Source organism: Rhinopithecus roxellana, chromosome 5 (assembly GCF_007565055.1).
Source record: "Rhinopithecus roxellana isolate Shanxi Qingling chromosome 5, ASM756505v1, whole genome shotgun sequence".
Taxonomy (NCBI): domain Eukaryota; kingdom Metazoa; phylum Chordata; class Mammalia; order Primates; family Cercopithecidae; genus Rhinopithecus; species Rhinopithecus roxellana.
In genome coordinates this window covers 165,510,593-165,525,468 of record NC_044553.1, presented here as the reverse complement: position 1 = coordinate 165,525,468, position 14,876 = coordinate 165,510,593, and the positions used below count along the sequence as shown (strand labels likewise).

The 14,876-nt window shown below is 44.1% G+C and overlaps 1 protein-coding gene across 1 annotated transcript in view; it reads right to left on the bottom strand.

Moving 5' to 3' along the window:
• The window catches only part of TMC3 (transmembrane channel like 3), a 41,154-nt gene that overhangs the window by 12,288 nt on the left and 13,990 nt on the right, over nt 1-14,876 (bottom strand). Inside the window, exons 6-14 of the mRNA XM_010380174.2 lie at nt 14,441-14,539; nt 14,188-14,330; nt 12,556-12,703; nt 11,831-11,874; nt 7,813-7,960; nt 5,582-5,691; nt 2,510-2,588; nt 915-1,160; nt 63-191 (exon numbers count right to left, since the gene is read on the bottom strand). Of these exons, the coding sequence (XP_010378476.2) occupies nt 63-191; nt 915-1,160; nt 2,510-2,588; nt 5,582-5,691; nt 7,813-7,960; nt 11,831-11,874; nt 12,556-12,703; nt 14,188-14,330; nt 14,441-14,539 (1,146 nt within the window). The remainder of the gene's footprint in view (nt 1-62; nt 192-914; nt 1,161-2,509; nt 2,589-5,581; nt 5,692-7,812; nt 7,961-11,830; nt 11,875-12,555; nt 12,704-14,187; nt 14,331-14,440; nt 14,540-14,876) is intronic.

The window sequence follows — 14,876 nt, the reverse complement described above, 5'->3', positions numbered from 1 at the left end:
AGCATGAGAAAGGATGGATTTGGCCATATAAACTTTCCCAACAGACACAGCATTTTACTTACAAACTTGTTTTCCAGATCCCAACACCAGTAGTCACTTAAGTACCGCACGAAAAGTCCTCGGAAGAAGTCTATGAGCAGAATGCTCGCCACGGTGAAGAGCATGTCAATGATGGAGAGCTTCAGCATCTCCTGAAACACAGGGTGTCCCTGGATGCCACCATGCCCCACCCTTCCCATGGTCACTCTTCCTTCGGGGTGCTCCTAATCTCTGTTCATTGCTGTGGGCCCCAGCCAGTGGGCCCCTCCAATGGCATCCTCATTTCCCATATTTGTAAGTTGCAGTGGGCAGAGGACTGGGCTTCTGGTACATAAACGGTGCTCAATAAACATTGGGTAATTTGAATGTGAATTTTGATATCTGAGGCCAGCATCACATGAAACTAGGAAGGAATATAAGGTCTGTGGTTCTGAGCTGCTGGAGACTCGAGGCTGGCGACTCATTTCCATGGGCTAATACCTTGGGGTTGAGGTTTTCTGTACAATATGGTAAAGGGTACAGATTTTGGAGCAAATTCCTGGGCTCAGGACTTCATTGTGCTCTTTACTATCTGTGTCCTTGGGCAAGTACTTGACCACCTGTGCCTCAGTTTCCTCATCTGTGCCTATAAGGTTAACAATAATAGGACTCTTATGAGGACCAAGCATTTAGAACAGGACCCAGCACATGGTCAATATTGTCTGAGTCTTTGCACTGATTATTTTTCTTTTCTAATTTTGAGACTTGGAAAATCATAAACCTCACTGAATTTTTCTTTCTTTCTCTATAAGATGGGGCAGGGACAGCTCAGAGAGTTGCAGGGGTTAATTGATGAGATGGATATGACAGCACTGTGTAAGGGTAAAGAGAACCACCTGACCGACGTATGTCTCCCAGCACTGGTCTTGTGGACTCTGAGGGTAGAGGCTAGTCCTGTTCGCCTTTATGAGAGGCATGGTGTAAGCTGAAATGCTGGTCTCTTCCAAGGCCCATGTGCTGTTTCTCCTGAGCCCCATTCCAGGCCGAGATGTGGACCATTTCTCTTCTTCAGGGGCTGTCCTGGTTGCAAAGGAGGTGGTAGAATCTATCCAATGACTTGTGTTATTTTTGGTAGCCATTTCCTAGGGAGAGATAGAGGGAGGGAAGGAGGTGAGAAAGAAAAATGGTGGTCCACATATTTGTAAATGAGAATCCATCATGGACCCCAAGGGTGTCATTGCATTGCTTGGGAGTAATCATTCCTCCTCTTTCTCTTTCTAGACCACCACTTGACTAGAGTTGGCCCCAATAAGGGAACACAGTGGTGTAATGGATAGTGTTTCTTCATCCCTAGTAAGGGTCAGAAACTGTTTTAGGTAACACGTGTTAACTCTACTTATCCTCAGAAGAGCTTTAGATAAGGATTATTACCCCATGTTCAGATGAGATTGAAACTCAGTGAGTTGAAGCCTAATGCTCAAGGTCACGCTGCTAGTAAGTGTCAGGTAAAGACTCAGGTCTGTGTAACCTCAAAGCCCCAATGCAGAAAAATGAGTCTCTGTGGCTTCATCTGCCTATAAGCCTTGAAATTTGATGTTAGTGTGATATGCCTTGGGCAAACAACCCTAAAAGAGCACCCCCTCTCTTCCTCTCTTTCCTCCACCATTCAGGATATCCTAATAGGTGGGACAGGTTGAAAGTGGACACCAGGCTGGGTGTGATGCCTCATACCTATAATCCTAGCACTTTGGGAGACCAAGGCAGTGGAATTGCTTGAGTCCAGGAGTCTGAGACCAGCCTGAGCAACATGGTGAAACCCCATCTCTATAAAAAAATTAAAAAAAAAATAGCCAGATATGGTGGCATGCAGCTCTAGTCCCAGGTACTCTGGAGGCTGAGATGGGAGTATCACTTGAGCCCAGGGAGGTTGAGGCTGCAGTGAGCAGTGCTTGTGCCACTGTACTCCAGCCTAGGCAACAAAGCGAAACCCTGTCTCAAGAAAGAAAAAAAAAAAAAAAAAAAGTGGACATCAAAGCTACCCTAGGCTGGGAGCAGATACTCCTGCTGGGCTGGGATAGTAAGTCCATTCTGAACTGTTCCCCATGAAATGATTATTCTGTCCTGACTTTCTAAGTGAGTCCCATGGCCTGCTGCTCTTCCTGTGATCGTTTGCAATAGCTGTTGATAGCCTTTTCCCGATGGGATTCAAAGAAATGGGGTAGTATGATATAAAGGGTCAAAAATTCTGGAGTTCTCATCCCAACACCATCACTTACCAGCCATGCACTGTAGCCTGAATTTCTTTATCTGGGAAGCAAGGATAATTTTTCTCTCCTTACCTTGAGAAGACTCCAGCAAAGTCAAGTTTTGCACATGATTATGGAGTACAAGTACAATCAGTGATCCTGTCCATGATGATGACTCTGGTGTTGGGAGGAGGTAGCAGGGAGGGCAGAGGTGGGGCAGACAACTATCTGGAATGGACACTCACCTCAGTGCTCATGCTGTTAACCTTGTCCAGGAGAGCAATGATCAGGCTGTAGAGATTTCCCAGATACAGCACAAGGACCCTGAAAGCCACAAGCCCACCTTGAGAGACAAGACCATGACACACAAGTCCACGGTTCTAGAGCCCCCACATGGTTCTAGAGACTGTCATAGATGTATTAAGGCAGTGGCTGCAACACTTGGTTTCCTTTAGAGTCACCTCAAGGGCATTTTTAAAAAGGCAGAATTCCAGAATCCACCCTTAGTAGGTCTGGAAGGGGTCTGAAAATCATTTTACAGCCTTTCCAGGTGATTCTGCTATAGCCTATCCTTGGATCTGTACTTTACAAACACTAGTGTAGCAGAAAGTGTGAGTTTAGGAAGTGGGGCCCTAACGTGTAGTTTATGAGTCATGCTTTCTGGTTTATGAATTGATTTCCCATGCATTATCTCACTTGATCCTCACAACAGCTCTGTAATAATCCCCACTTAAGGGACAAGTGTATTGAAGCACAGAGGGAGCTAAGTCACCAGCTCAAGTTCACACAATTAAAAAGCAGCAGAATGCAATTTCAGGACCTCAGTGCTCTGCTTCTGAAATGCAGGCTGGGCCCCTCAGAAGCACTGAAGAGCTGTGGGTACACTACACCCTGTCAGCCACTGGGAGTGAATGGAATCTGCCAGCAACAGTCTGGATCAGCCAATGATCAAAGACTTGATGTCAGCTTCCCCAGTGCTGGAAGGTTTTGAAAACACATCATGGAATTTCCAGGATGCAGCCTTGGGTCTTACTGGAAACCTGTCTGGGAAAATGAAGTGAGAAAGGAAATGACAGGTTTATACACACTTCAGTGAGACAACACTTAGCTCTTAGAGAAAAATGAAACCAATTGATGGGAGAATCATGAAACCAATTGAGAAAGTTGATGGGAAAGCATCTTTTTCTTGAGGAAAAGACTCCAAGTTGAAACCATCTCCCCAGGCCTTCCACATCTCCTTAAGTATAGAGTTGACCACCCGTGTGCAGGCAGTGGGAGAGAAACAGGAAAGTGGTGTCTCCAGGGGGTAGCATTGTAACTCACATCGGCTCTCCCTCTGAATTGAGAAGGGATTCCCGTGGGCACAATGCACTTACAGTACTGAGTACAAGGCAAGTCCCTCAGTGTGTATTCAGTAAGTGCTGGCCAAAGGAAGGATTGAATGCCTTTCCTCTCCTGCTGTCTCGGCATTACCATCACTCTGTGCCTTGGATAGAAGCTAATACAGTCTGCTGGTGAGTTAATGGAACTGAAATAATATGTCTTACGTTTACTACCAGAATTAACCCTAATTTGTCTGGGGGAAGTCTCTGATGCCTCTGTTTCTCTAGTTTTGAACATGAATAATGAGGCCAATTTATATAATAGCATTGCCTTTAGACCAAATGCAATAATGGAATTGATTCCACCCAATACTTGCTAGTGAGGAAGGAGCTTCTCTCTTGCAGGTCAAAAGACATGTTGGGTGGAACAGAAAGAACAAGGAATAGGAGCCAGGGAGCTGAGAGGCTCATCCCAGATCTACTCTGGGCCATGAAGGTTTGACCAACTCCATGCTTTTTCTAGTCATGTTTTCTCTCTTTGAAAGGACAGTTGAATTTCAGGAGTTGGAAATTACGGCTTTCAGGCCAAACCATACCCTTGCCTATTTTTGTCAGTAAAGTTGTATTGGAACACGACCACACCTGTTCATCGCCATATGGTCTGTGGCTGCTTTCATGCTAGAACCTTAGAGTTGAGTAGTGGTGATAGAGACTTACCCACAAAACCACAAATATTTACTATCTAGTTCATTTTGGGAGATGTTTGCCAATTCCTGAATGAGAGCAAATATTCCCAAAGTGGTCTGTGGAAAATTAGTTCTGTAGAATGTTGTTAGGTGTTACCAAAGGAAACGGGGAGAAACCAGTGTAGACCAGGGTGAAGGTGGGAGCAGGTAAGAAGGGCTCTCACTGCCTCCCTCTGCCACATTCAGTTTAACAATGCCTCACCCAGCCCTACTACAGTAGCTGAATTTGTAGATGAAGAGACCATGCTCCAGGGAGGACAGGCAGATTTTTCAGGAAACTACTGATAAAGCCAGTGTTCAAAATGAGTGTGGCTGTTCCGACTCCCACAGAAGGTGTTCCAGGACATTCCCTTGGGTGCACCAGTCTTCCTCAACCACCTGCTGTCACAGCCACTGACCGTCCTGGCAAAGCTTCCAGGCATATCCACAAGGAACTCTTTGAGTCTATACTTTGGGGGAACTGTTCACAAAGCATTGACCGTTCTTCTTGCATGTGGAAAAACAACATGGGTCCCTCTCACCACTCAGAGTTAAATCACGGAGAAAACAGAACAGTGAGGAAAACCAAACACACTGCCAGTCCTCCTCTTGGTTTCCTTTTGTTCATTTGTTTGTTTGTTTGTTTTGGAGTTTCGCTTTTGTTGCCCAGGCTGGAGTGCAGTGGCATGATCTCGGCTCACCGCAACCTCTGCCTTCCGGGTTCAAGCGATTCTCTTGCCTCAGCCTCCTGAGTAGCTGGGATTACAGGCATGCGCCACCATGCCCAGCTATTTTTTTTTTTTTTTTTTTTTTTTTAGTAGAGACAGGGTTTCTCCATGTTGGTTAGGCTGGCCTTGAACTCCCAACTTCAGGTGATCCACGCGCCTTGGCCTCCCAAAGTGCTGGGATTACAGGTATGAGCCACTGCACCCGACCCTTGGTTCCCTTTTGTGTCCTCTTTTTCTGCCTGTTCTTCCTTTCCCTTCTCCTCCTCCTCCTCCTCCTCTTCTTCTTCTTCATTCCTTTTCATCCATTTCTTCTACCCTTGTCATCCTGGTCCTCCTCCTCCCTTCCTCCTTCTCTTCTCCTGCCTCCTCCCCTATCCCTCCTCTTGGGTAATGCTTTTCTTGAGTTGAATCCATAAGTAAAGTTCTGTGCTGAGTGTCTGAGAGAAAAGAAGCAAGCCCTGGTTCTTGAGGCACTTACATTCCCACTGTGGGTGGGCACATGGGTGAGCCACAGGTGGCATTTCTGGGCAGGACTGTTGTACCTTGCAAGCTGGAAGCGCAGCGTGGTCCTGGGGTGGTACATCTCTAAAGCAGCAATGAGGTCAAAGGCTGATGGTGCTATCATGGTGACGAGGGAGACCACCACACTGACCTGTTGAGAGAGCACATTCCAGAGCCAGGCATTCCCAGGACCCCTGATCAAGCCTCACCATGTGCATTTGATCTCTTTCCCTAATATTGGATCAGTGGGTATCCACAGGGTCCTTGGATCCTCCATGGAAAATCTCCGCAAATCTCTGCTAATTAGCTTTTTTCAAAAGGTGGCCACCACTTTATCATGGCCTTTTTTTTTTTTTTTTTTTTTTGAGCTCTCCTTAAATGTTCTGAGGACACTCATACATGCTGTTTGGGATTCACTAGGCCAGGTGCAGTGGCTCACACCTTTAATCCCAACACTTTGGGAGATTTGTGAGGCTGCAGGAGAATTGCTTGAGGCCAGGCATTGAAGACCAACCTGGGCAACACAGCAAGACCCCATTTCTACCAAAAAAAAAGAAAAAGAAAAAGAAAAAAACTGGCACATGCCTATGGTCCCAACTTGTTGGGAGGCTGATGCAGGAGAATTGCTTGAGGCCAGGCGTTCAAGATTAGCCTGGACAACACAGCAAGACCCCATCTCTACCAAAAAAAAAAAAAGTGGGGGGGCACACACCTATGGTTCCAGCTTGTTGGGAAACTGTGGCAGAAGAATTTCTTGAGCCCAGAAGTTCGAGGCTGCTGTGAGCTGTGATTGGACCACTGCACTCCAGCCTAGGCAACAGAGTGAAACCTTGACTCAAAATGCAAAAAGGATTCACTAACATTTCTGCCACAATTTCCCCAATTACCATCTCACAGTATTTATACTTCCCTGACCTTGGATGGAAGACGGAAATAACTGCAACTATTACCAATAGAAAAGGAAAGCCTGAGAGGTAATGTAATATTCTTTCTGTACATGGAAGATTAATTATCTAGAGAATTATGCCCGGCTTTTGTTTCTCTGTACTTACAGCAGAAGAAAGAGGAGTTTTAGCTGGTACAGATGTTTGAGATAAAATAAGAAATAATTTCTGAATATATCTTTAAAAAACTATTCATGTTTCTATCTGTAAACATACAAGTACACAGTAATTCAATTGGCATAAAATAGAGGCATGGGAAAAGGTTACCTAGGGTAGAGTAGACTCAGATTTTGATAAATTACTATACATTGATAAATATGCACATGGTAAATTGATGACCATCTTACACACCTTTCTTTTTAAATCCCAACAGGGGGCAATAATTTTGATAGAAATGGTCTGAGAGGTGGTTTTTGTGCTATTTCTGCCTTTCAAATCTGTACAGATAAATTGGGCCAACTTTTCAGTACAATGGTTTTAAAATGAATATTTAGAATTCCAAAATTGTTCATAAACATTCACTTGGTGATTTTCTATTTATGAGAATATTCACACAACGGAGGTGGGGGGAAGATGATTGTTTAAAAAATAAACCATTTGTGTAGAGCTGGTTCTGGAAGCATTATTTGTCGTTTAGATATTCAGAAACTACCTAAATATTCACGAATGGCACCTGGTGAACTTTAATCCATGCTATGGAACACGTGTAGTTGTTAATTCCAATCTGCAGGCAGAATCAATTTGTGGAACATGGATGTGAAGAAACAGATGTGCAAAAGGCAAAACACAGTCGGTGGGGCTCAAGGTAGAGAACGGTGTGAATGCTTGAAGGCGTTTTTGAATCAAACTCTTTCCCAAAGGAGATGAATAAAATTGCCCTTCTGGCTCAAAGTCCTTATAGTCCATGCTCTAGGACAAGAGGACTAAAGTTTTTTCTAGAGGTATTCCCACCTAACCCACATAAGGAACAAAGAGGCAGGCTACTTTTCTGTCTCTTTCTCTCTCGTGTTTTTGTTTTTTTGAGACAGTCTCGCTCTGTTGCCCACACTGGAGTGTAACAGAGCTCACTGCAGCCTCTGTCACCTGGGTTCAAGAGAGTCTCCTGCCTCAGCCTCCCGAGTAGCTGGGACTACAGGTGTGTACCACCACACCCAGCTCATTTTTGTATTTTTAGTAGAGACAGGGTTTCACAATGTTGGCCAGGCTGGGCTTGAACTCCTGACCTCAAGTGGTCCACCTGCCTCCCAAAGTGCTGGGATTACAGGCATGAGCCACCGTGCCCGGCTATATCTCTTTTCTAGGGTGCTGTGGGTAATGGCAGTGGGTACCTCATTCTTTTCCCAAAGTGTCAGCTCCTTCTTCGACTGCTCCAGCTTCTGGGACCGGTCCACCACAAAGTAGATGAGATAAATGCTTCCAGCCAATGAGAGAAGCACCAGGATGTTGGCAATAATCCTCAGGCAGATAGTCACTGCCCTGGGGAGAGAAGCAGGCATGAGGACGGCACACAGGGTCCTGCTCACAGCACCGCGATGCAAAGACAACACTACTTGGGGACTGGAACACATCCATTGCCAAGAGGATTCTCTGCCCTGAAGCCTCAGTTCTCTTCCAGCCCACCTCACCCCATACCCTAGAATTCCTCATTTCCTAAGAGATCAACAACCAGTCATAAATTCAACCAGCCTGCATCAGTGGGGCTTGAAACAAACAGACGAACAAATAAACGCCTCTGGTTTTAGAGTCAAGAGTATTTGGGTTTCAGTTCTAGCTTTACTACTTAAAATTGGAGTCTTGTTGTATGCACATTAAAGATATAGGAATTCAAGTAAATGTGTTCAGCAGAGGGAGGGAGGAAGGAAGGCAGGGAGGAAGAGAGGAAGGGAGGACACATGATTCTGCCTGTCATCCCATAGAATGAATATGACATTGTACAGTCATGTGCTGCACAATGGCAATTTGGTCAATGACGAAATGCTATACGACGGTGGTTCCGTAAGATTATAATGGAGCTGAAAAACTCCTACGGCCTAGGACATTGTAGCACAATGCATTGCCCTCACGTGTTTGTAGTGATGCTAGTGTAAACAAGCCTACTGCACTGCCAGTTGTATACAAGTATAGTACATGCAAGTATGTACAATACATATTTGATAATGGTATTAAATGACTGTTACTGGCTTAGGTATTTACTATACTTTTAAAAATCATTATTTTAGGGTATACTTCTACTTATTTAAAACAAAATGTTAACTGTAAAACAGCCTCAGGCAGGTCCTTCAGGAGGCATCCAGGGTAAGGCACTATTACCATAAGAGATGACACCTCCGTGCGTGTTATTGCCCCTGAAGACCTTCCAGTGGGACAAGATGTGGAGGTGGAAGGCAGTGATATTGATTATCCTGACCCTGTACAGGCCTAGGCTAATGTGTGTGTTAGTCTTTTGTTTTTTTGTTTTTTGTTTTTTGTTTTTTGTTTTGTTTTGTTTTGTTTTGAGACGGCATTTTGCTCTTGTTGCCCAGGCTGGAGTGCGATGGTGCAATCTAGGCTCACTGCAACCTCCGCCTCCTGGGTTCAAGCGATACAGTCTCCTGAGTAGCTGGGATTACAGGCGCTTGCCACCACGCCTGGCTAATTTTTGTATTTTTAGTAGAGACGAGATTTTCCCATGTTGGCTAGGCTTGTCTCAAAACTCCTGACCTCAGGTGATCTGCCCACCTAGGCCTCCCAAAGTGCTGGGATTACAAGTGCACACCACCATGTCCGGCCTGGTCTTAGTTTTTAACAAAAAAAGTGTAAAAAGTAAAAAAATAAAAATAAAAATAAAACAAAGCTTATAGAATAAGGATATAAAGAAAAATGTTTTTTGTACAGCTGTACAATGTGTTTGTAAGTATTACAAAAGAGTCAGTTTTTTAAAATTTAAAAGTTCATAAACAAGTGACAGTAAACTAAGACTAATTTACTATTAAAGAAAGAAACTTTAAGAAATAAATGTAGTGTGGCCTAAATATAGGGTGTTTATAAAGTCTATGCTAGTATGCAATTGTGCCCTGGGCCTTCACATTCACTCATCACTCATTCACTGACTCACTCAGAGCAGCTTCCAGTCCTGCAAGCTAATTCATGGTAAGTGCCCTATATAGGTGTACCATTTTTAAATCTTTTATACCACATTTTATTGTACCTTCCTATGTCTAGGTATGTTTAGATACACAAATATCATTGTGTTACAATTGCCTACAGTATTTAGTACAAGTGGCATGCTGTTCAGTTTTGTAGCCTAGGAGTAATTGGCTATACTATATAGCCTAGGTGTGTAGTAGGCTATACCATCTAGGTTTGTGTAAGTACATTTTATGATGTTCACACAAGGACAACATTGTGTTAAGACACATTTCTTGGAATGCAATCCCGTCACTATGCAACATCTGGCTGTATTCCTTTGGTAGTTTCTTAATTGTCTTTTCCCTTTAGAAGAAAGCTCTAAGCTTTTTAGCCTTTTTCAATGCTGTTATCTTCAGCTCTTGAAACAGGCTTAGCATATATGGATGCTTCATAAATATTTGCTAGATGAATAAGTAAATAAAGGAGCAACTAGTGGGAGACATGGGGCTCATCTCTTTCCTAATTTGGTCTCACTTCTCATATGCCTCTGATGGTGAGGGCAGATGTGTGAATCAGTAATGATTCTAGTACTTACATGCATGTTTCTGGTTTTAACTGAAACACATCCATTTTTTTTCTCACACTGGAGGACAACTCCCTGTCTGACTTCGATTGGCCTATTTTGAAGGTACCTTCTTCTGCCAACTTTGGAGCTTGTCTGAGCCTGGCTAACGCCTGGAATCCCAGGCCTTTTTGTAGGTAGTTTATGTGGAAAGTGATCCCAGAAACCAGGAGTGCAGGTCCTGGAGTGGAGCAGGAGAGAGGGGCCATCAGTACAAGGATATGCAGTGGGGCTGGCAGCAGCTAGAGGCAAATGCAGGGCCTTTTGAGGGACTTATGAAATGCCTGACAGAACTGTCTGGCCAGTGCGAAATAGGAAAGCATTTATTCTATTCCCAGTGGTCCAGGGTAGCTCCATGAGCATTCACTCCCAGCATTGCACCCAGCCTCTTGGTTGCATGTGCATGTGTGTTGACTGGGACCTTGTGGATGCCCTACACAGCAGCCTCAGAAGATCCCTGGGGCACCAAACAGTGGGTACCAGCAAGGGGTACATGCGTGCAGCTGGTGGTAGCCTGCACAGTCCTGCCCAGTAGCAAGGGCTGGAGAAAGGTATGGCCAAGAGGATTTGAAGGGGCACCCAAGGTATACCATCTTCTCCATGAAATTTCTACCCATTGGGGACCTTGGGCAGGTCACAACACCTCCCTCTACACGTGTTTTGGCCCTTGATTTGCACAGTGAGGAAACGTTCCCAAATGAGATGATAAATGTCATTTTGCTTGGTAAAAATGACAACACGGCACAGTACGTTATTATTATTACCAACTCTGGTGGAGGAGAACTACAGAGAAAGAATCAGATGGCAGAATCCCATACTTTTATTTTATAGGTGAGGAACTTCCAGTTCATGAAGTTCAGAAGTATTTCCCAGGTCATCGACATTAATGACAAAGAGAGGACTAGAATTCATGTCTTCTGACTCCCTGTGGACAGCCCTTTCCGACTCCTCCCCCACTCCCTAAGCTCCCTCATTATTCCAGAGGCTGGGTGTGTTTCCTTAATTCCCCATGTCCTTTTCTACAAGTCCTCTGAAAGGGCTTTCTGCACTGTAGGAAGTAATCATGAGGGCTAAATAACCAGTAAGGATGTGGGATGAACAGATCTACCTGTCTCCATGAGGTCAGGGCCATTGCCCTTCCCTGGGAATGGCTTTCCCTTTCATTAGTTCTCTGGTTGAAGGGCTTCACCCTCACCAGCATAGCTCTCAAGATCTCGAGAAGAATCTTGAACCTAGGAAATCATCTTGAAAGGCTTGTGAACATCAACTGGATAATATTTGTGTCTTATGACTTGTTTCTAAATAAAGCTAGTCTTAACAGCATAAGTTGGTGCTCAAAGTACCTCTTTTATTATCTAAGTAAAAGAGTAAGAAATACGAAACTGGTCAATTTCAGACCCTCTCACCCTTATTACAGGATCTATGGAAGGAGGAAGTCATTCTAAATATTGCTAAGGAAAAAATCATTCAGTTCCCTCAGATCACATTATGAGAAAGGAAGAAAGAAGAGCTGCCTGACAATTATCAAAATAAGATATAGATGATCTGGTAGTTTTTGTACCAAACTAAAAACAAAACTTATCAATGAATTCAACATGGGGAGTGATAATACCTACAGGTTTTTGCTTTTCTTTTTCTCCTGTTCTTCCAGTATAGCTTCCTTTAAGAAAAATACATACAGCAATAAAAGCTTAGCATCATCATTAATTATAAATCATTAGAAATAATTTACCCAGTAATTTAGCTCATACCTTCATTGTCTAGGACTTTATTCTGAAGGATTCAATTGATGTAAATGAATTAGATATCAATGATCTAATAATCAATTGAAAAAAGATATTGGCGGTTGGGAAGAGGGATTGGGAGATAGTATGGCTGTAATAATTTAAATTAAGTAATATTTTTTCTCAAAATAGTGCACCATTTAGCTGTCTGTATAGTTCAATAGAGCTAAGTCTCTGAATATTTTTGATTGCATTATTTTCTAAGTTAGAAGTAAAAGCCTATATCCCTCACATATATGTATTCATTCATTTTCAGTTTATATACATGCAACATGGTAATAATCCATTATGTAAATTATCTAAAATATACAAACTGAAATTTTAAAAGGATAAAATGGAAAAATTTAAAAAGAAAGAAGTTTCAAAATGTTTCTCCCTCCCTTCATTGAGTCATTTGGTACATTTCCTGGAGCATGTTCACCTCACTTTGGAAACAACTGCCCTGGACAATGAACATCAATGGGAAAAGGATGGTTCTGGCTTCCAGCTGAGGACTAGCGGCTGGCTCTGACCCCGGGCTGCCCACCCCTGCAGGCTGCACAGGCCCACTCACTCACCCTGATGCTGTTCACGATGGCAGCTGTTTTGCTCTCTGCAGCCTCTGGGTTTCCAATGAGGTAATCCCAGGCACAGAACACCCGCCAGCAGAAGGTGTAGTTTTCGTTGGAAGCACTGGCAAGGCTCATGCGGGAGTTCTTAGCCAACCTGCCAAAGAGGAGCACAAACAGGTCATAGGAGTCTCAGGAATAGGGGACTGGAGCTGGCACCCACGGAGCCTTTGTGTGAATTAGAATAGGCTGCTCCCCTTTGGGTGGACGCAGCTCCTCAGGTCACGGCTTGGACAGCACAGCACCGACTGGATTTCAGCCTGTGCTTGTGACCTCATCAACAGTTTGGAACAGCGTGAAAACTGTGATGGCCCGTTATTGTATGAGTTCATTTGACAAGGAGTCCCACCACTGTGGTACCCAGCAGGTCACTGCAGGTGTGTGTGCCCCAGGAGCCAGCTTTTCTCATCTCTGTGCAGCTGTGATTGTGAAATAAAAATATTTCCTTTGAATCAGTCTTCTTGGAGCTCCTTCCCATGGGAACTCTACCCCATGGGACTCCACATAACATGCTGGGTCCCTCTTTCACACATTTCTTTAGATATTTGAAGGCAGGAGTCATGAACCCTCCTTAGGTGAAACTCTCCCTACTTTTCAGAGCCTTTCTCCTGCAATAAGCTCTCCTTTCCATCCATATTTCTTGCTTCCAAGTTTGCTCTAATCTGTCTCTTACATTGTATGTCTAGTAAAGGGCCGAGTCTTTGAAGTGGGTCCTGGAAGCCACCAGGAGCTAACCTGGAAAGCTTCAGGGGAACTGAAGGCTCCCAGGTCATTATGCACATCCTCAAGCATTGTTTATTTGTTTATTGTCTTTTTTACCCCAAACAGCTTCTATCTGCATTTTGCTAACATGCCACAAGTGGGTAGGGTGATGAAGGGTGGTTACAAAATCAAGCAGAAGCAGCAGGTGAGCCAGCGTGGGTGGGGCCAGCTTTTCACGGGGTTTGGAGCCTCCCTGTCAGTCTGCATTTCTCTAGCTCCCACACGGAAGCTTGGAATGGTAAGCCAGAAGGGAACCTGGTGATGTTCTGAGCCAACGTGCCCATTTCACAGATGAGGCCCAGGGAAGGAAGGTGAGCTCCTGCAGGTCTCACAGTGAGGGTGGTACAGGGCTCCTAACCCCACCAGATTGTTTCTTTTGCATTTAGCCTCCTCCAGTGATGACCTAGAGGTGCCAACTGCATCACAGCACACACAAGCCTGGCCTTGGCAAAATTTGTAGCTAGATCACAGGCAAACAAACATACAACCAAAGAAGGACGTTTTGCTTTCTGCAACCTCTGGCCACCTAGATCATATTGCTTATGTCCCTATTAGTGCAGCTACTGCATTGTCTAAAATTACACAAACTGGAAAATCTATATGCTTCTTGTATTTCCAGGCCTAATATAGGACCTAGTACAAAGCAGTAAGTGTTTAATAAGTACTTGTTAAAATGAACATGTCTCTTTTAGCTTTGGTCTTCTCATCTGTAAAATGGATACAGCTATGTTTTAACTTTACAGGGCTATTGACAAGATTAGATGACATTACACATATCATAATGCTTGATATGTATTTTGAGAAATCGAGCAGTCATACTTTTTTAAAAGAATGATGAAGCTGTAAGCAAACACTGCCATCCCCACTAGGAAATACGCCAAGGGGAGCCGGTAGCCAGCTCTCCCGATCTTCCTCTCCCTGCCATAGTATCCGTAGAAGAGGACTGAGTACTGGAGGTAGCCCTGCAAAGAAAACACTCAGTGTCATTTCTGGTTCCCATTCCCAGGTCTCAGAACTGTGGCCCATCCACCCCTTCCCTCAAGACAAGAGTGTGGCCAAGCATCAACCTCACCCCCAGAGACCAGACAGTATCCAGGTCTTGGGCAGATGAAACTTGCTCCTTGGGGATGGTCTTTCTGGCTGTGCTTCCAAAGGGCTGGCCTGCAATCAGCTGGTGAGAGAGGAAGGCATGTCATGTGGTCCTCTGGGTGGGAGGGGACCAGGAGAAAATGAGAGATTGATCTCCATGTGCTTGTGAAAATGCCACACATAAGAGATCTCCAGGGGGTGGATTTCTGCTTGATTTTCATTAATGAAAAATTAATCTTGGGTGGCCAGATTTTCTTGTTGCCTGACTAGAGCTCACCTGGGTGTGCTCTCTCTCAGCTAGACATGGTTTCTACAGGTGGATTATTAAGGCCCCTGTTGGGAAATGGCCCATTTACTTTTTGAGGATAACATTTAGTTGAAAATGGATTTTATTTCTTTAATTTATATAAATGTAAGAG